The sequence below is a fragment of the Callorhinchus milii genome, unplaced genomic scaffold (genome assembly GCF_018977255.1).
Source record: "Callorhinchus milii isolate IMCB2004 unplaced genomic scaffold, IMCB_Cmil_1.0 Scaffold30, whole genome shotgun sequence".
NCBI classification, from domain to species: Eukaryota; Metazoa; Chordata; class Chondrichthyes; order Chimaeriformes; family Callorhinchidae; genus Callorhinchus; species Callorhinchus milii.
This window is the reverse complement of record NW_024704771.1, coordinates 294542-314237: the sequence shown is the minus strand read 5'-3', so window position 1 is coordinate 314237 and position 19696 is coordinate 294542. Positions and strand designations below refer to the sequence as shown.

The window sequence follows — 19696 nt, the reverse complement described above, 5'->3', positions numbered from 1 at the left end:
TGGCCGAGGCTAGAGTGCAGCGGTAGGTTTTGAGGAAGTCCATCCAGATTTGTCGGTGGAACGTTAAGCCAGATTTGACCCAGGTGCATTCAGCGGCCCGCACCTGGCTCTTCAGTGAGCGGAAGTGGGTGGTGAACCAGGGGGAGGAGCGAGAGTAGGGGACAGTATGGGAGGTGATAGGGGCAAGAGTGTCAAGTGTGGAGGAGAGTGTGTTGTGGAGGAGGGTGAGAGCAGAAGAGGGGACGGTGAGGGTTGAAGGCCAGAGGGAGAGGAGTTCAGAGGACTCCAAGGCAGTGGAAAAAACATTTGTGTAGACAAAGTGAAGACGGTGGGAGAGGTACGACCTAAACCATTCAAGGACAGTGCCTTGAAGCTTGAGGTGGGAGGACAAGCGGTGGAGGAGGATAGCATGGTCGACTGTATCGAATGCTGCCAATAGGTCGAGGATGACGATGAGGCAGAGGGAGCCCTGGTCACAGATGGTCAGGATGTCATTGCTGACCTTGACCAGGGCAGTTTCTGTGCTATTGGCAGCACGGAAACCTGACAGGAGGGGTTCGAATAGTGAATGGTTGGAGAGGAAAGAGCGCAGCTGGGAGGCGACAACTCGTTCCAGGACCATGGGAGCATGGGGATCTTCGTCCTCATTCCAGGAACTTGGGAGCATTTACTGCCTCACCTGAAGGACAACACCTCTGACAATCCAGTGCTCACCTTCCAATGCACTGGAGTTTCAGTCTGATCAACGGTTTGAAAGCCTTGCGTGGGCTTTAACTCACCACCTCAGAACGGAGAGGCAAGAGTGACACCAACTGAGCCAAGTTGATGTGTTTATCACAACAAAAGATGTTAAGCAACATTGCATAGTTTACCCCCAATGTCTCTGCCTTACCTATTCCAATACAATGCTGTAAACCCAGTGATATATTTGCAATTGCTTGAATATACAAGCGGTTTGAGGAAAGTCTCGTTATTTAAACTTAGCTCTGCAGTCTTTTAAATTCTAGCATTCAAGGTAAGCGTCTGATGCCCAAGCTCCGCACTGCCGAGTGGTGGCACCATGATTCAATGTGTGTGTTTGAGATGTGGGCAGGAAAATGGTGCCAAAGCTCTAATATATTTCCTGTTGAGCGGTGCTGTCCATCAGGAAGCTCACAGGGTGTTCCACGTGATTGCCACCCACCTACTTAGCGCTCGGTCCTGGACTTGATGAATGTCAAATGACCACTTTGCTAATTGTGCTTGGGGGGAAGGTAAAGTGGGCTTTCCTTGAACTGGCCCCAAGACGATGTGATTGGCAACAGATTTTCGAAATGGCATCAAACCCGTGTGGCACTGTACAAACCCTCTCCTTCGATTCCTGATCCACATGGGTCTGCAGTAATACAGATCTCAATCATTACCAGCATATTAGGAAGGGTCAGTCAGACTTCTCACTCGGGCCATTTATGGCAAAGCCAAAGCTCAGACACCAACAGTACCAGCTGGACAAACATAGACATCATACAGGCAATGCTCTCAATTGAAAAACTGTGTGCAGTTGTAGTTGGTTAAGCTCCAGTAATTGGTACCCAAGCTTTTGCTCAGCAAACTGTGTCTGATACTGAGGTGTGTTATATAATAATAATAATAATCCTTGCATTTGATATAGCGCTTTTCACGTCGGGAGGACGTCCCAAAGCGCTTCACAGAATATACTGTAAAGTGAATTGACTGTATATTTGTGGGCGAACGCGGCAGCCAATTGCGCACAGCAATGTCCCACAAACAGTCGTGGATTGAAAATGACCAATTTATTATTGTTTTTGGTTTTGGAGGGATTATTATTAGGCTCTGTGTGGAGTAAGGAAACTTGCCCAAGATTTCGCCCTCTGCCTGGAATTGAACTCAGGTCTCTCGCTTGCAAAGCGAGTGCTCTAACCACTGAGCTACAGGACTCCACCTGTCGGAAGAGTATGTATTCCATGGGTCATGTACATGCAGAATTCTCAATCTAGTTTAAATATATTTCAGCATAAGTGTGTGCCAGAAATAATGCGGAGTCTGACTAATAATTATCATTCTACAGGTAACTTCCTGGCGATTGTGATCCTGGTCTCCCTACCTGTGGCACTCGTTACCTGATTGCTATGGCAATGGCGGATTTGCTGGTGGTTATCAGTGATGTGATATTAACTCGGATTAATTATCTGTATTTTCTTGTTGGGTTTTCTGTATTTGACTCCTGTATGTGCTTTCGGGACCTCTCTAATTGCCACAGCTTCCGACAGCTCTGTCTGGTTAACAGTCGCCTTCACATTTGACCGCTGTTTGATTATTTCCAGTGAGAATCTGAAAAGACAATATTGCACGCAGAGAACGGCAGCCTTGGTTATAGGTATTGTGTGTGTACTGTGCGGTCTGAGCGACATCCCCTGGTTCTTTGCGTATGAATCTTTTTTCACAATAGACAATGTTCCGCGGTTCTGTAAACTAAAAGTAACCTTCAACACTTCATCTGCTTGGGCAGTGCTTAATTGGATCGACATCATTGTCATCCCATTCATTCTGTATTTGCTGATTTTGCTCTTCAATGTACTAACCATCAGAGACATTATTGTGGCCAACATAATCCGCAGACGGCTTCTAAGACAAAACAAAAATGTGAATAGCAATGACGTGAGACAGAGAAAAGGAAAAAAATTATTGTTTTGCTGTTCACTATATCGGGCAGTTTCATGTTACTTTGGATGACCTGTGTTATATATGTGATATATGGGAAAGTCGCAGACTATACTTACGCAGGTGACAGACCCCTGATCTCTATGCCCTGTATCAGTCCGCAAGAATGCTTCCGCTTTCAAGCAGTGCCACAAACACGTGCATTTATGCTGTGACACAGAGAGAATTCAGCCAAGAGGAGAGGAATATGGCGGCGCGTGTTTTCAATCCAACGCTGAAACTGATTCAATCCTGAAGTGAATACCTGCGGCTCAGACGCCATCACTGCCTCGTGTGTCAACATTCTGTCCTTGACCGGTTCAGGTCCCGCCTTCCACACCGCCTCCACTTGGTCGCGGCAAACGGCGTCCCCTCCCGCCCCCGCGCACGTACGCCTCGTGCGGCGTTCCTTAGAGCTCTGTCCTCGGTCGCCTCCTCTTCACACTCCGCATGCGCCCCCCTTGGTGACGCCATCCGCAGACACGGGGTAAACTCCCACCTGTACGCGGTTGATACCCAACTCCACCTCTCTGCCCCCACCCTCAACACCAGAACCACTGGCGTCCTGACCGACCGCCTGTCCAGCGTCTCGGGATGTCCTCCCGCCGTGAAAGGCGCTCGATATCAGTGTCATTTTGTTCTTGTTGTTGTTGTTGTTGGGTCTGTGGGGCTCAGACACGCGCTCTCTGCGGGCTGTTATGAAGGGAAACGAGTCTTGTCTGTGTGTGCGATGGTGATCGCCGCGTCCCGGACAGTCACAGCTCTTCAGCCCTTATTGACCAGTCTTTCCCCGTAACCACTGGAGATCAGTTCTTCATCCACATGTATGCAGATGACACCCAACTCTACCTTTCCTCCTCTACTCTCAACTCCACGACCACCGATGTCCTGACAGCTGCCTGTCCGACATCGAGTCCTGGACAAGTGACAACTTTCTTCAGCTCAACGTGCGAAAAACCGAGGCCCTCCTGATTGGCTCACGTCAGCGCCTCCGCACCTCAGGCGCTGACACCATCAGCATCCAAGGCTGCACTCTCCACCTCTCAAAGCAGTCAGGAACCTCGGCGTTTTGTTCGACCCTGAGCTGTCCTTTCTCCCTCACATCCGCACCACAACTGGTACCGCCTTCCATCACCTCCGGAACATCGCCAGACTACGGCACTACCTCACCCCTCACGCTGCTGAAACCCTGGTCCACGCCTTTGTCACCTCAAGGCTGGACTATGGGAACTCTCTCCTCGCCGGCCTTCCCGCCACCTCCCTCCACACTGCAGGTCATTCAGAACTCTGCAGCTCGTGTACTGTCCCGCACCAGACACCGCGACCACACCACACCCACCCTCACTCGCCTCCACTGGCTCCCCATCCCCCAGAGGATTGATTTCAAGATCCTCATCCTCACCTTTAAGGCCATCTACGGCCTCGCTCCCTCCTACCTCTCTGACCTACTATCCCCCTACCTACTTGCCCGTACCCTCCGTTCCTCTGGCTCTGGTCTGCTCCACGTCCCCCGCCCCAACCGCCCTACCATCGGTGGTCGGGCCTTCAGCCTCTCAGCCCCGAGGCTCTGGAACTCCATCCCCCAGTGCCTTCGCCGCTTCCTCCCTTTCCTCCTTCAAGGCCGGTCTCAAGAGCTTTCTCTTTGACCTTCAGCCTTCAGCTCCGCTCTCCACTCTCTTCCCCCTCCTCGCTCCCTCCCTTCCCTCCCCTCACCCTGACCATTTCCCCCCTCCCCTCCCCCCCCCTCACCCTGACCATTTCCCCCCTCCTCGCTCCCTCCCTTCCCTCCCCTCACCCTGACCATTTCCCCCACCTCGCTCCCTCCCTCCCTTCCCTCCCCTCACCCTGACCATCTCCCCAATGCTCGGGTCATGACCCAACTGTGCAGCGCCTTGTGACGTCCTCCTGACGTGAAAGGCGCTTTATAAATGGAATCTTGTTGTTGTTGTTGTTGTTGTTCTCTTCAGACACTTCAGAAAAGGGAGGAACAGAGACGAGAGAGTGACGGTTGGTCAGGGAGCGCGGGGCGGGGGGGGGGAGGAGGAGATGATTGACGTGGACACGGGGCCTATCAGAGCGCCATCAGTCACATTGACAACACAGCGGACCAATGGATCGAAGCGTTTGAGGAGGCGGGTGTTGGAAACGACCAATGGGGAGCGAGTGGGCGGGAGGCAAGTGACGGTTGGACAGAGAGCGCGAGGCGGGGAAGAGAGGCGATGATTGACGTGGAAACGGACCTCTGACAGCCAGTGTCTGATTGACAACACGACTGAGCAATCGGAAGCTCCAACTGAGAGGCGGGTGTTCATGGGGACCAATGGGGAGCGAGAGGGCGGGGAGAGAGTGACGGTTGGACAGAGAGCGCGAGGGGGTGATTGACGTGGAAACGGGACTATGACAGCGCAGTGTCTGATTGACAAAAGCTTTGACCACTGACAAACGCAGATCGGGCCGCCGGATGTTGTGTAAGGACCAATAGGGAGCGAGTGGGCGGGGAGAGAGTGACGGTTGGAGGAGGGGAGAAGCGCGGACATGGCGGCGGCGGTGAGGAGTTGAGCAGTCGGGGTGGGAGCGGCCCCGAGAGGCGGGACAACTCGGTGCTGATGGGGGATCGGGTCAGTGAGAGACAGAGAGTGTGTGTGTGTGAGTGTGTAACGCCGTCTCCCCCCGTCACTGAATCCCAGTTTTCCTGCCTTTTGTCTGCAGTTTGTTTCTGGTGGGAAATGGCGTTGTGGCCGCACCTTCTCGAGCTGCTGGTGACCGGGAGCAGCTGTTTTGCAGAGAGAGAGAGAGAGAGAGATGGAGCACTGGTGGGCAGCGCCTCCCCGTCTGTCCCCCCGTCCCCCGCTGCTTGTTTCTCAGCCCTGAGGTGAGCGGTGGCTGAGGCTGTGGCCTTCTCCGTCTGACGGCTGTTCAACAACAACAGCGTCTGCGCTCGAGGACCCGATGACTGGAATCCCAGAGAGACGACCCTCTTCCCGGGAAAATGGGACATGTGCTCAGAAGCGGAGCTCAGCCCCGGGTCAGACCGCGGTGGCTTTACCTTCGCTCACGCTGACCAGCACAGGCCATCATCACAACCACAGCCATCATAATCCCGGCCTTTGACACCGCGGCTCATCGCGTCATCGAGACGTCTCGAAAGGGCTTCGCGGGATACGCGGTGAGGTGTAGTGACTGCTTTGCGGCCAAGTCGCTGTGCGCGGCGCCGGTCAGTCGGTCGGGCTCTCTGCCTCTCCAGTCCGCGCTCGCAGTCCCGTTACAATACCCGACCCCTCCATCCGAGTTTCTCATCGGTCGAGGATGTTGTCAATTGGTCACAAAATTAACCGTCTCTCCTCCTCCCCCGCGAACTCGCTCACTCTCCCCACCCGCTCACTCTCTCCCCACCCGCTCGCTCTCTCCCCACCCGCTCGCTCTCTCTCCAACCCTCACTCTCTCCCCACCCACTCGCTCACTCTCTCCCCACCCGCTCGCTCACTCTCTCCCCACCCGCTCGCTCACTCTCTCCCCACCCGCTCGCTCTCTCCCCACCCGCTCGCTCTCTCCCCACCCGCTCGCTCTCTCCCCACCCGCTCACTCTCTCCCCACCCGCTCACTCTCTCCCCACCCGCTCACTCTCTCCCCACCCGCTCACACTCTCCCCACCCGCTCACTCGCTCCCCACCCGCTCACTCGCTCCCCACCCGCTCACTCTCTCCCCACCCACTCACTCTCTCCCCAACTCTCACTCTCTCCCCACCCGCTCGCTCACTCTCTCCACACCCGCTCGCTCACTCTCTCCCCACCCGCTCGCTCACTCTCTCCCCACCCGCTCGCTCACTCTCTCCCCACCCGCTCGCTCGCTCTCCAACCCTCAATCTCTCCCCACCCGCTCGCTCGCTCTCCAACCCTAACTGTCTCCCCACTCACTCGCTCCCCATTGGTCCGTCCAACCAACATCAAGCTTCCCATTTGTTTCAGGCGCTGCTCTTTTATTCCCGTCTCCTTCGCTGTGGGGGTTCGCTCGGTTCAGCGGCTCCCACTCTGCCCTCTATCACAGAGCTCGGGCCCCCCCTCGGGTTAGACTGAACTCACAGCCCAATGTCAGGAAAAAGTGACAGTAAAACACTAACGCTGCAGAGATCCTGAGCCGCTGCTGCCCTCGAGGCCTCCGGTTGTTCACCGGGAATGTGCAGTGGCTTCTAATTGGGGACCAGGAAGGAACTGGAGCCAAAGCTGAGAGTTTGCACCAATCACATTGAGAGCTGTTGGGGTTTGACCATTGCAGGTAAACACACCCAATACTGTCAGCCAATCAGCGAGAGCACCAGGGAACATGTGCCGTGTGATTGGCCGGGGCTTTACCCACAGTAACCAATCAGGTTGGGATGTGCTCTCCCCACAAGAGGCAGGAGAGAGCGTGTGTGTGAGTGTGTAACGCCGTCTCCCCCCGTCACTGAATCCCAGTTTTCCTGCCTTTTGTCTGCAGTTTGTTTCTGGTGGGAAATGGCGTTGTGGCCGCACCTTCTCGAGCTGCTGGTGACCGGGAGCAGCTGTTTTGCAGAGAGAGAGAGAGATGGAGCACTGGTGGGCAGCGCCTCCCCGTCTGTCCCCCCGTCCCCCGCTGCTTGTTTCTCAGCCCTGAGGTGAGCGGTGTCTGAGGCTGTGGCCTTCTCCGTCTGACGGCCGTTCAACAACAACAGCGTCTGCGCTCGAGGACCCGATGACTGGAATCCCAGAGAGACGACCGTCTTCCCGGGAAAATGGGACATGTGCTCAGAAGCGGAGCTCAGCCCCGGGTCAGACCGCGGTGGCTTTACCTTCGCTCACGCTGACCAGCACAGGCCATCAGGTCTGAGGGAACAGAAGCGGCGACATGGAGTGTGGAGCGACCGGTGAGGGTTTGAGCTCCAAACACCACCGACCAGTGGAGGTGAGGCCGAGAGCAGCAGATCCTGTTTGAGAAAGAGGGAGAGACGATCGGACACTGAGGACACTATCCCGGGGAAAGGTCATGGTTTCCGACTCGATTACAGCTTCTGTTGTGTTTAACAATATATAAATATTGATTAATTACGACATGTTCTTATATTGAAGTACACATAGTTGTTAAACAATATTAAGCAGATAAAATAGTGACTAACCTATAGAGAAATGGAGTTTGTCAGTTTGATTTATAAAATGAAATGAAGTTGAAGAAACAAAAGTCAGGGACTTAGACTGTGGAACAATCAGAGAAGAGAAACTGATTGCTTCAGAATCTCTCTGTTCGTAGTCACGACTTTATTTGCTTCAGATGTTCATTAAATGCTTTGTGTACTTTTATTCATTAGCTATTGATTGATAAAATGAAGTTGAATTGTATTATTGTGGGGTCCTTTAGGGTAATGTTTGCAGCACTTGTCAGAGGAGTTGGGTTCGATTCCCAGCAATGCGAAACTTTGGGCAAGTTTCCTTACCCCATGACTCTGTTTACCGAGCAGTAAGTTGAAACCTGATTGTTAGTCAGTGGACAGATCACTTTTCTGGGACTAATAATCCTTCAAAAATCCTTCAGTATTTTTAATAAATAAATAAAATTTGGTCAATCAATCCCGATTTCCTGTGGGAAACTGCTGTGTGCAATTGTCTTCCACGTTTCGCCGACCAAATATGATATTCTGTGTAGCGCTTTGAAACGTCTCAAAGATGTGATCAGGCACAAAATAATAAGCAAGGGTTATTACTATTATGATTATTACACTGTTGTAGTCATTAAAATTAACTTTACAGTAGCAGCGCTTTTAGACTTCTCGAAGATGTGATTAAGTGCTATATTAAATGCAAAGATTATCATTATTATTAATAAACATTCTGAGATCAGACCTTACGAATGGCCAAATGTGCTAAACATCTGTGTTCCTTTTGTCTTCAGGTGTCTGTCCCTTTAAACAGCAGTTGGTCTGTGATCCCCACCCGCACAGCCACTTCCTGGTTTGGGGTAAAGGTGAAAGTCCCAAACAGAGCAAAGAGCTGATGGTGAAATGGCGTCTGTACAGGAACTGGAGAACCTGAGAAATGAAGCCACTTGTTCAATCTGTCTGGAGTTTTACACGGATCTGGTGACTATAGACTGTGGCCACAACTTCTGCAGAGACTGTATTTTACAGTGTTGGGGCACAGGACAAGGAAGCGTGTCCTGTCCGCAGTGCAGGCAGCAGATTCCCCAGAGGAGTGTTCGGCCCAACAGAACTCTGTCTAACATGGTTGAGAGTGTTCGGAGACTGAGCCTGAATCCGAGGCTGGAAGAAGTGGGAATCCAGTGTGAAGAGCATGAGGAGAAGCTGAAACTGTTTTGTGAAATGGATCAAAGAGCGATCTGTGTGGTCTGTGCGATGTCCCGTGATCACAAAGATCACACAGTCATTCCCATTAAGGAAGCTGCTGAGCTCCACAAGGTATGGAATTGAAAATAATACTAAAATTTCATGCAGCGTCGGGAGTGCTTCAGAATACACTGTAAACATCGGACACAGGAGGAGACCATTCAGGCCTTGAAGCCTGTTTGCCAATGCATTAGATCATGGCTGATCTGTACTTCAACTGTAAATCCCCACCTTTGCCCCATATCCCTTGATACCCTGACCTGATAACAATCTATCCACCTCAGCCTTAATCTACTGACATTTGGGGGAGTGAGTTCTAGATTTCCTCAAACTTTTGTGTCGAAAAAATGCTTCCTGCTTTCACTTATGAAGGCCTAGTTCTAACTATAAAATTATTCCCCTTGTTCTGGATTCTGTCCAAGAAGAAATACTGTCTCTGTAGCTGCTCAATCGAAATCCCTTATTATTTTAAACACCTCAATCAGATCAGCCCTGAACCTTCTGAACTGAAGGGAATACAGACCAGGGTAATGCAACCCTAACGTGAACTGACTGTGAACACAGCTGCCTATTTGCACACACTGATGTCCCACATCCTCCTGACTGAGAGGCCACAATCTGATCAACTGAACCAGGCATTTAATATGCAAGATTGGTTTGCTGACCAAGTTAAAGTTTAGTCCAGCAGATGAAGCTTTGTCAATGTGCTGTTGCATTCCAGTGACATATTAGGAAAGAGATGATATTGTGTACAGCCGGTCACTGAGCAGCAATCTCGCCGGCCTCTGGGTCAGAAGGTTGTGTGTTCGAGCCCTGGTGTTGGCTGGTTTGCTGACGGCATGTTTGGTAAATCCAGAAGTTCTGAGCGGCCTCACCATCTGACTGTGTTGATCGAGTGGAAAGGAATATTACAGCTCTGTCACACAAGTGGAATATCCTAAACCAGCAATAATGACTCTGGCCCTTCTCCCTGTTTACTTACATTCACTTTGTTTCAGCAAAAGCTGCAGAAAGCCCTGGACACCCTTCAGAAGCAGTTGGATGAAATGTCTCAGTGTCAGAGAGAAGTAGGAGCTACTCAACTGGAAGTGAAGGTGAGGGGTTTGTATATCAGCTCTGATATAGCCCATCCCATTGATATTGCTGTGTGACAAGCTTTCCCGCTGTTTCCAGCCAGGACCACCCTGCAGGTTACGGCTTGATATTGCAGAGTTAGCAGGAGATGAGTTGGTTTACTCACTGCCCACAGTGACTCACCTGCCTATCCAGGTCCTGTCGATGAGCCAGTCTGGGCTGTGGCATTATCAGCAGTGCCCTGGGATACTGTGGACCGGCCTGGCCCAGGAACTGGACAAGAGACCGTCACAGAGGCCTCTCTCGATGACGCCATTCCATTGCCAGGCAGGTCACCTTGGAGCAGTTCAGTTCAGGAGACCTCGCTACCCACCTCCTCAGGAGGATATCACCAGGTTCATGGGCAATGTAACCGTGACTGACAGGCCGAGCCCCTGTTCTTGTGTCGGATTATGTTAACGTTGTGTTTATTGTGACAGAGACAAGCCGAGCGTCTGAGGAAGAACATCGACGCTGAATTTGCTCAACGTCACCAGCTGCTGATTGAGGAGCAGCGAGACCTGATCACCAAACTCAGACAGCAGGAGGAGGCCATCTTAGGACAAATAGAAAACAATAAGAGTGACATTTCCAACCAAATTGCTTCTATTAATCAGAGAATAGCAGAAATCCAGACAAGACTGACTCTCCAGAACACCGAATTCCTGAAGGTGCATAGGCTGTGTGTCTGGTGTGATAGACAGGCAGGTGACGGTGTTAATGCTGAATTTAGAAAGAGATGTAGACGAAGGGGAAGGATTGTGTGTGTTTGTGTTTGTTTTGGGGGAGGACGGGTTTTAGTGAAAATGACGCTCTGTCAAAGAGCCCCACAGATTCGATGCGCTGAATGGCCTCCTTCTGTGCTGTAACATTTTGTGAATCTATGAAAAGCTGATATGATTGAGTTACTACAATCTGCTGTAACTCAGATCAGAAATTTAGTTTTAATTCATTAAAACAGTAGATTGCTGATAACATGACACTGACTTAACTTGTCACGACCTCTGACGTCATCACCTTCTCAACTATCCCGACCTCATTTATTTATGGATTTATACATATGCCTAACTGGCCATTCCTGACATCTTGTGACTGAGACTTGTTCCCTTGGAGAGATGAATTATCAGTTTATTTTAATTTAACATGAATCACAGCATTAAGCTGCCTAATACCTGTACAAATTCATCTCGATGGCTGTGTGCAAGATGGACTCTAACTCTCCTTACTTTTCTTTCTTCAGGATATCAAATCCATCATTGACAGTTCTGTAATCTTTCCTTACGTCCATCTAGTTAGTGACATTCCCTAATCGCTTTGTGTAGCAGAAAGTGCTAATAGTCATAGAGAAACATTTGTGTGAGAGAGCCCAGAACATTATATATGTCCAATCTATCTTCAAATTCTACAGGGAATTGTGATGATAATAATAATCCTATCATTTGATAGAGTTCTTTATCAGATCTTAATAGAATATGCCATAAAGGGAACTGATTATATATATTTTGGGAGAAACAATGCAGTCCATTGCGCACAGCAGTGTCCCGAAGAAAAAATGTAATTATCCCTGGAAAATTGATCCGCCAATCGACGAACAACTTGGTCCTTACTACGTGTAAGTAGGAAAGTAGTGAGGTGTGAAGTAAGGAAACTTACCTAATGTTTTGTCCTACCCGGGAATCGAACCAGAGTCCTCTGGCTTGTGAGGCGAGCGCTCTAACCACTGAGGAACAGGTCTCCACAGTTGTGGTGATGGTGAAAATCTCACCTGAGTCATCGATGTTGTGTCTGAATTTAATTAAACAAATCTCTATCTGTGCCCAGGTCTGGTGTTGACATCAAGAAACCCACAAAAGTGTCTGTTGATGTGGCTGAGAGGGACCTCATTGGACCTCTGCAGAGCAGAGAGTGGAAACTCCTTTTAAAGGGCATCACTGCAGGTAACACTGGCTCTTACTGTGTTCCTGTGATCGGAGTCTGACTCTGGGAATAGATGTGCAGTAAATGTCTTGTTCTCACTCCTCATCCCCTCGGTCGGGAATGCTGAATAAGATCATTGGGAGCTCAGCCCACCTCAGCCCTGCGGTGGCCGGGCCCCGGGTCACAGCCAGACATTACTGGTGTCCCACATGTAACCTGAGACACACAGAGCAGGAATCCAAACCTCACTGAATGAACCATTGAAATATAATGTCAACCGTTCACCACACGATCTCCAACATGTCAACATTCTCTGTTTCAGCTCCAGCCTCTCTGACTCTGGATCCTAACACAGCCCATCCCCGGCTCATCCTGTCTGAGGACCGGACCCGAGTGAGACTCGGTGACAGAGAACAGCAGCTTCCTGACACCCCGGAGAGGTTCAGTTTCTGGCCCAGTGTCCTGGGGTCTGAGGGGTTCACATCAGGGAGACATTACTGGGAGGTGGAGGTGGGGAACAGCACATACTGGATAGTGGGGGTGGCCCGAGAGTCTGTGCCCAGGAAGAGGTGGTTCACACATGGACCTGAGACTGGAGTCTGGGCTGTGAGGCTGTACAATGGGGAATATAAAGCTCTAACCTCACCTCGTACCCCCCTCCCCCTGAGGGTGACCCCCCGGGTGCTGGGCGTGTACCTGGACTATGCGGGAGGACAGGTGTCGCTGTACGACGCTGAACACATGTCTCACCTCTTCACTTTCACCCACACGTTCACTGGGAAACTCTTCCCGTACTTCAGCACATGGTGTCACACTGACCTGACACTGAACCCCCGACACTGACCGCGGGGCCTATCAGAGCGCAACGGGTCACATTGACATCTCGGCGGACCAATGGGACGATCCAATTGAGGGGGCGGGTGTTCAGAAAGGACCAATGGGGAGCGAGTGGGCGGGAGGGGAGTGACGGTTGGAGGAGGAGGAGAAGCGCGGACATGGCGGCGGCGGCGGCAGTGGGGGGTTGAGCAGTCGGGGAGGGAGCGGCCCCGAGAGGCGGGACAACTCGGCGCTGATGGCGGATCGGGTCAGTGAGACGGAGTGTGAGAGCGTGTGGGTGTGTGAGCGCGTGTGGGTCTCAGTCTCTCTCTCTCGGTCTCTCACACACATTCCGAGTGATCAGATAATTAATAAAACTCGTGAAAGTCAATCTCTCTCTGTGTTTCTCTGATCAGTTCGCGCTCACTCAGGGCCCGGATCAGCGCAGACTTCCTGCCGCTGGATGTGGACAAGACGGAAGCCATACTCCTCGGCTCCCGTCACCGCCTTCACTCCTGAGGATCTGAGCTCCTCAACCGCCCCGGACTCTCCCTCAGACTCCCCGAACCAGTGCCCAACCCCGGGGTCCGGCTCGACCCCCACCGTCCTTCCTCCCCCACATCCCGTCCCCCACCAGGACCACCTTCCTCCACCTCCGCCACATTGCGCGCCTCCGACCGTCCCGGACCCCGACTGCGGCCGAAACCCTCGGGCACGTGTTTGTCACCTCCCGCCCGGATTCCTCCAACCCACTCCTCGCCGGTCTCCCCCGCGCCACCATTCACAAGATCAGCTCATTCAGACTCTGCCGCCCGCAGACTGACCCCAACCAAACTCCGTCCCCACCTCTCAGCAGCTCTGGCCCGGGCCCCACGGGCTCCTCATCACCAAACCGACCAACCTCAAGGTCCTCTCACTCTCGCCCTTCACTCCCTGGCACCTCCCTCCCTCTCCGACCTCCCCAATCCATCACCCAGTCAGCGCCTACTGTCGACTGGCACCGGCCTCATTCGCGTCCCTTGCACTCTCCGCTCTGTCATCGGAGGTCGCGCTTTCAGTCACTACGCCAGAAATCTCTGGAACACTCTCGCTCAATCCCTCCGCTTTGCCCCCGCACTCCCCTTTTTAAAATTCTACTTGAAAATTTTCCTTCTCGACTGTGCTTACAGCCACCTCCGCCAATCCCTCCCCCGGCTTGGAGTCAGGCTCCATCACTGTTAAGCTCTGGGACGCTGCCCTACATGGAGTGCGCTATATAAGTGCAAGTTGTTGTTGTTTCTGGTTGAGGGCAGCTAAGCTGTGTAGTATGTCTGAATGTGAGTGTGTATGTGTGGTTGTCTGTTTGTGTGTGTGAGAGATTGTATGTGTGTATGTACATGTGTGAGTTTGTGTGTGTTTGTAAATGTGTGTACATGTCTATGTATGTCATCAGTGATACCTCTATATAGACTGATATTAACAGTCTGCCTGCTGTCTGTCTGTCTGTGTGTGTGTGCGCGTGTGTCATGGATTGAATAACCAAATTATTATTTAATTTGAAGGTATTATTAACCCTGGAAAGTGATCTAACACCTGGGTTCCTACTTGCTGCCAGGTAAACAGAGGAGTGGTGTGAAATAAGGAAACTTGCCCAACTTTTCACCCTGTTCAGGGATAAAACCAGGGTCCTCCTGTGAGGCGAGTGCAGTAACCAATAAGCTACAGGACCCCACAACAGGAACTGAGTGGGAAGAGTCCCTGTCCCAGGGTCTGGTCTGTTCCTCCCAGTCCTGCTGAGCCAGGCTGGGCCGCTCTGTGGCAGACAGTGACTGTGGGCTCAGCCTGGCTCAGGAACCGGGGGGACACAGAGAGAGAGAGAAAGATACAGAGAGAGACACAGAGAGAAACAGAGAATGGCAGATAGAGAGACACAGAGAAACATAGAGAGGCAGCAACAGAGACCTTGAGAGACAGAGACTAAGAGAGAGACAGAGATACCGAACAACAGTCAGAGAAAGAGATACAGAAATAAAGGCATATAGAGAGAGAGAGACATCCATATAGCTTGATATTGACAGTGACACCTCTGTATAGTGTGGTATAAACAGTGTCACATCCATATAGTCTGATATTAACAGGGACAACGCCATATAGTCTGATATTAACAGTGACAACTCCATATAAACTGTCCCGCCCTGTGACACCGCAGTATGGAGTCTCCTGCATCTGTTCCTCATTCTGTGTCGTGTCTCACATCTCATCACATCCAATCCTGACATCACAGCCTCGCACGTCACATGGAGAGATTGTACATCCGTCCGTTTTATTGTGATACCAACAAAACACAAAACAAAATGACATTTGTATATAACGCCTTTCACATCGGGAGGAAGTCCCGGGGCTTAAAGGGTTAAATCACAATAACAGGTTACAGAAACTTGGTCTCTATTCCCGTCAGTGTAGAAGGACGAGGGGTGATCTGATTGAGGATTTTAAAATGACAGAGACATTTGATAGCGTAGATACAGAGAAATTAGAATCCAGATCAAGGAGGGCATCATCTTATTATTAGAGCCGGAACATTTACGGGTGAAATTAGGGGCAGTTTTTCACCCAAAGGTCAATGGGAACCTGGAACTCTCTCCCAAAAAGGCTGTGGATTATGGTTGGATCCATTCACACTGTCCAGACGGAGGTGGGGAGATGTTGGTCAGGTCGGGGTGTTAAGGGATACGGGGCAAAGGCCGGTAACTGGGGTTGAGGTACAGATCAGCCGTGATCTTATACAATGGCCGAACAGGCTCGAGGGGCTGAATGGCCTCCTCCTGTTTCTGTGTTCCTGCGTAACCTCCACTCTCCGCCCGGTAACCCCGTACCCTCTCTCTGATTGGTCAGCCTCAGCCCTCTCTCTGATTGGCCACCCTCACCCCTGTCAGGGGTCAGTGTCAGAGGGTCAGTGTCAGGTCGGCGTTATGGCCAGGGCTGCATCTCTTTGTAAATTCAGCTTTAACACCGTCACCTGTCTGTCTATCACACCAGACACACACCAGCATTAACAAACCCACTATCTGTCTATCGCACCACAGCCCACATACCTTCAGGAATTCGGTGTTCTGGAGAGTCAGTCTTTTCTCGATATCTGCTATTCTCTGGTTAATAGAAGTAATTTGCTTGGAAATGTGGCTCTTATTGTTTCCTATTTGGACTAAGATGGCCTCCTCCTGCTGTCTGAGTTTGGTGATCAGGTCTCGCTGCTCCTCAGTCAGCAGCTGGTGACGTTTAGCAAATTCAGCGTTGATGTTCTTCCTCAGACGCTCGGCTTGTCTCTGTCACAATAAACACAACGTTAACATTGCCCGAGAACCTGGTGATATCCTCCTGAGTGGGTGGGTAGCGAGGTCTCCTGAACTGAACTAGCTCCAAGGTGACCTGTCTGGCAATGGAATGGCGGCATCGGGCCAGGACTCTGTGAACGGTCTTGTCCAGTTCCTGAGCCAGGCCGGTCCGCAGTATCCCAGAACACTGTTGATAACAGTACAGCCCAGCCTGGTTCATCAGCAGGACTGGATAGGCAAACAAGTCACTGTGGGCAGTGAGTAAACCTATTCATCTCCTGTTAACACTGCGATACCAAGCCCTAATCTGTAGGGTGGTCCTGGCTGAAAGGAGCGGGAAAGATTATCAGACAGCAATATCAAAGGGATGGGCCCATAGGTGATATACAAACCCCTCACCTTCACTTCCAGTTGAGTAGTTCCTTCTTCTCTCTAACACTGAGACATTTCATCCAACTGCTTCTGAAGAGTTTCCAGGGCTTTCTGCAGCTTTTGCTGAAACAAAGTGAATGTAAGTTAACAGGGAGAAGGGACAGAATCATTATTACTGGTTTAGAATATTCCACTTGTGTGTCAGAGCTGTAATATTCTGTTCCACTCGATCAACACAGCCAGATGGTGAGTCCACTCAGAACTTCTTGATTTATCTAATATGCCGTCAGCAAGTCAGCCAACACCAGGGCTTGAACACACAATCTTCTGACCCAGAGTCCGCCGAGATTCCTGCTCAGTGTCGAGCTGTACACAATATCATCTCTTTCCTGATACGTCACATATAAAGTAAAACCACATTGCCAAAGCTTCATCTGCTAAACTAAACTTTAAATTGGTCATCAAACCAATCTTACATATTAAACACCTGGTTCAGTGGATCAGATTGTGGCGCCTGAGGCAGGAAGTTGTGGGACATTGGTGTGTGCAAATAGGCAGCTGTGCTCACAGTCAGGTCACTTTAGGGCTCCATAAACCTGGTCTGTATTCCCTTCAGTTTAGAAGGTTGAGGGCTGAACTGATTGCGGTGTTTAAAATAATAAGGGATTTCAATAGAGCAGCTACAGAGACAGTATTTCTGCTGGTGACAGAATCCAGAACAAGGGGAATAATATTATAGTTAGAACTAGGCCTTCATCAGTGAAATCAGGAAGCATATTTTTCAACACAAAAGTTTGTGGAAATCTGGAACTCTCTGCCCCAAAAGTCAGTGGATTAAGACTGAGGTGGATAAGATTTTTGTTAGGTCAGGATATCAACGGATATGGGGCAAAGGTGGAGATTTACAGTTGAAGGACAGATCAGCCATGATCTAATACATTGGCAAACAGGCTTCAAGACCTGAATGGTTTCCTCCTGTGTCCTATGTTCAGAGTATATTCTGAAGCACTCCTGACGCTACCTGAAATTTCAGGATTATTATCAATTCCATACCTTGTGGAGCTCAGCAGCTTCCTTAATGGGAATGACTGTGTGATCCTTGTGATCATGGGACACTGCAGAGACCACACATATTGCTCTTTGATCCATTTCACAAAACAGTTTCAGCTTTTCCTCATGCTCTTCACACTGGATTCCCACCTCTTCCAGCCTCGGATTCAGGCTCAGTCTCTGAACACTCATTACAATGTTAGACAGAGTTCTGTTGGGCCGAACACCCCTCTGGGGAATCTGCTGCCTGCACTGTGGACAGGACACACTTTCTTGCCCTGTGCCCCAACACTGTAAAATTCAGTCTCTGCAGAAGTTGTGGCCACAGTCTATAGTCGCCGAATCTGTGTAAAACTCCAGACAGATTGAACACGTGGCTTAGTTTCTCAGGTTCTCCAGTTCCTGTACAGACGCTATTTCACCATCAGCTCTTTGCTCTGTTTGGGACTTTCACCTTTACCCAAACCAGGACGTGGCTTTGTGGGTGGGGATCACAGACCAACTGCTGTTTAAAGGGACAGATACCTGAGACAAAAGGATCACAGATGTTTAGCACATTTGGCTATTCGTAAAGTCTGATGTTAAGAATGTTTAATAATAACAATAATAATCCTTGCATTTGATATGGCACTTCATCACATCTTCGAGAAGTCTAAAAGCGCTGCTACTGAAAGTTAATTTTATTGACTACAACAGTGTAATAATTATAACAATAACCCTTGCTTATTATTTTGTGCCTGATCACATCTTCGAGACGTCTCAAAGCGTTTCACAAAATATGAAGTGAATTCACGATATATTTTGTCGGCGAAACACGGAAGCCAACTCCACACAGCAGTTATCGTGGATTGATTGACCAAATTTTATTGATTTATTAAAATTATTGCAGAATTTTTCAAGGATTATTTGTCCCAGAAAAGTGATCTGCCAACTGACTAACAATTAGTTTTCAACTTACTACTCAGTAAACAGCTCCTCTCACAAGTGCCGCAAACATTACCCGAAATGACCCCACAATAATACAATGCTGTCAATCAATAGCCAATGAGTACAAATATATGTAGTATTTCATGAACATCTTAAGCAAATAGTGTGATTAACGAACAGAGAGATTGAGATGCGATCAGTTTCTCTTCTCTGATGTTTCCACAGTCTAAGTCGCTGACTTTTGTTTCTTCAACTTCATTTCATAAATCAAACCGATATACACAAACTCTCTGTCCATTAGTCACTGATTTATCTGCTTAATATTGTTTAAATACTATGTGTACTCGAATACAAGAACATGTAGTAATTAAGCAATCGTTAAATATTGTTTGAACACAACAGAGGTTGTAATGGAGTCGGAAACCATGACCTTTCCCCGGGATAGTGTCCTCAGTGTCAGATCTTCTCAGACGCCCCAACAACAGCCGTCAGACGGAGAAGGCCACAGCCTCAGACACCGCTCACCTCAGGGCTGAGAAACAAGCAGCGGGGGACGGGGGGACAGACGGGGAGGCGCTGCCCACCAGTGCTCCATCTCTCTCTCTCTCTCTCTGCAAAACAGCTGCTCCCGGTCACCAGCAGCTCGAGAAGGTGCGGCCACAACGCCATTTCCCACCAGAAACAAACTGCAGACAAACGGCAGGAAAACTGGGATTCAGTGACGGGGGGAGACGGCGTTACACACTCTCACACACACACTCTCTGTCTCTCACTGACCCGATCCCCCATCAGCGCCGAGTTGTCCCGCCTCTCGGGGCCGCTCCCTCCCCGACTGCTCAACTCCTCGCCGCCGCCGCCATGTCCGCGCTTCTCCTCCTCCTCCAACCGTCACTCTCTCCCCCCCCACTCGCTCCCTATTGGTCCCTTCCAACGTCCGTCTCCTCAGTCGTCGTTTGTCAATGGTCAGATCCTTTGTCAATCAGACACTGAGCTGTGATAGCCCCGTTTCAACGTCAATCACCCCTTCCCCCCCGCCTCGCGCTCTCTGTCCAACCGTCACTCTCTCCCCGCCTACTCGCTCTCCATTGGTTATCATGAACACCCGCCTCTCATTTGGAGCTTCGGATTGCTCAGTCG

The 19696-nt window shown here is 50.4% G+C and overlaps 2 protein-coding genes across 5 annotated transcripts in view; one reads left to right on the top strand and one right to left on the bottom strand.

The window, feature by feature from the left end:
- The window catches only part of LOC103172151 (E3 ubiquitin-protein ligase TRIM39-like), a 72684-nt gene extending 59397 nt beyond the window's left edge, over positions 1–13287 (top strand). Inside the window, exons 1-10 of one of the 2 annotated variants that reach the window (XM_042344814.1) lie at positions 5198–5318; positions 5410–5866; positions 6974–7105; positions 7538–7696; positions 8600–9122; positions 10049–10144; positions 10604–10834; positions 11404–11426; positions 11985–12100; positions 12403–13287. In XM_042344814.1, the coding sequence (XP_042200748.1) occupies positions 8709–9122; positions 10049–10144; positions 10604–10834; positions 11404–11426; positions 11985–12100; positions 12403–12923 (1401 nt within the window). In that variant the 5' untranslated portion in view covers positions 5198–5318; positions 5410–5866; positions 6974–7105; positions 7538–7696; positions 8600–8708 and the 3' untranslated portion in view covers positions 12924–13287. Of the gene's footprint in view, positions 1–5197; positions 5319–5409; positions 5867–6973; positions 7106–7537; positions 7697–8599; positions 9123–10048; positions 10145–10603; positions 10835–11403; positions 11427–11984; positions 12101–12402 lie in introns of those variants that run through there. The other variant, XM_042344815.1, reaches the window with a different exon arrangement.
- Positions 1–19455, bottom strand: part of LOC103172886 (E3 ubiquitin-protein ligase TRIM39-like) — a 42515-nt gene extending 23060 nt beyond the window's left edge. Inside the window, exons 1-5 of one of the 3 annotated variants that reach the window (XR_006085838.1) lie at positions 19337–19455; positions 19085–19245; positions 17636–18157; positions 16610–16705; positions 16073–16201 (exon numbers count right to left, since the gene is read on the bottom strand). The gene's annotated coding sequence lies outside the window, so the exon portion shown is untranslated. Of the gene's footprint in view, positions 1–16072; positions 16202–16609; positions 16706–17635; positions 18158–19084; positions 19246–19336 lie in introns of those variants that run through there. The other 2 variants (XR_006085839.1, XR_006085840.1) reach the window with 2 other exon arrangements.
- Between the last annotated feature and the right edge of the window lie 241 nt (positions 19456–19696).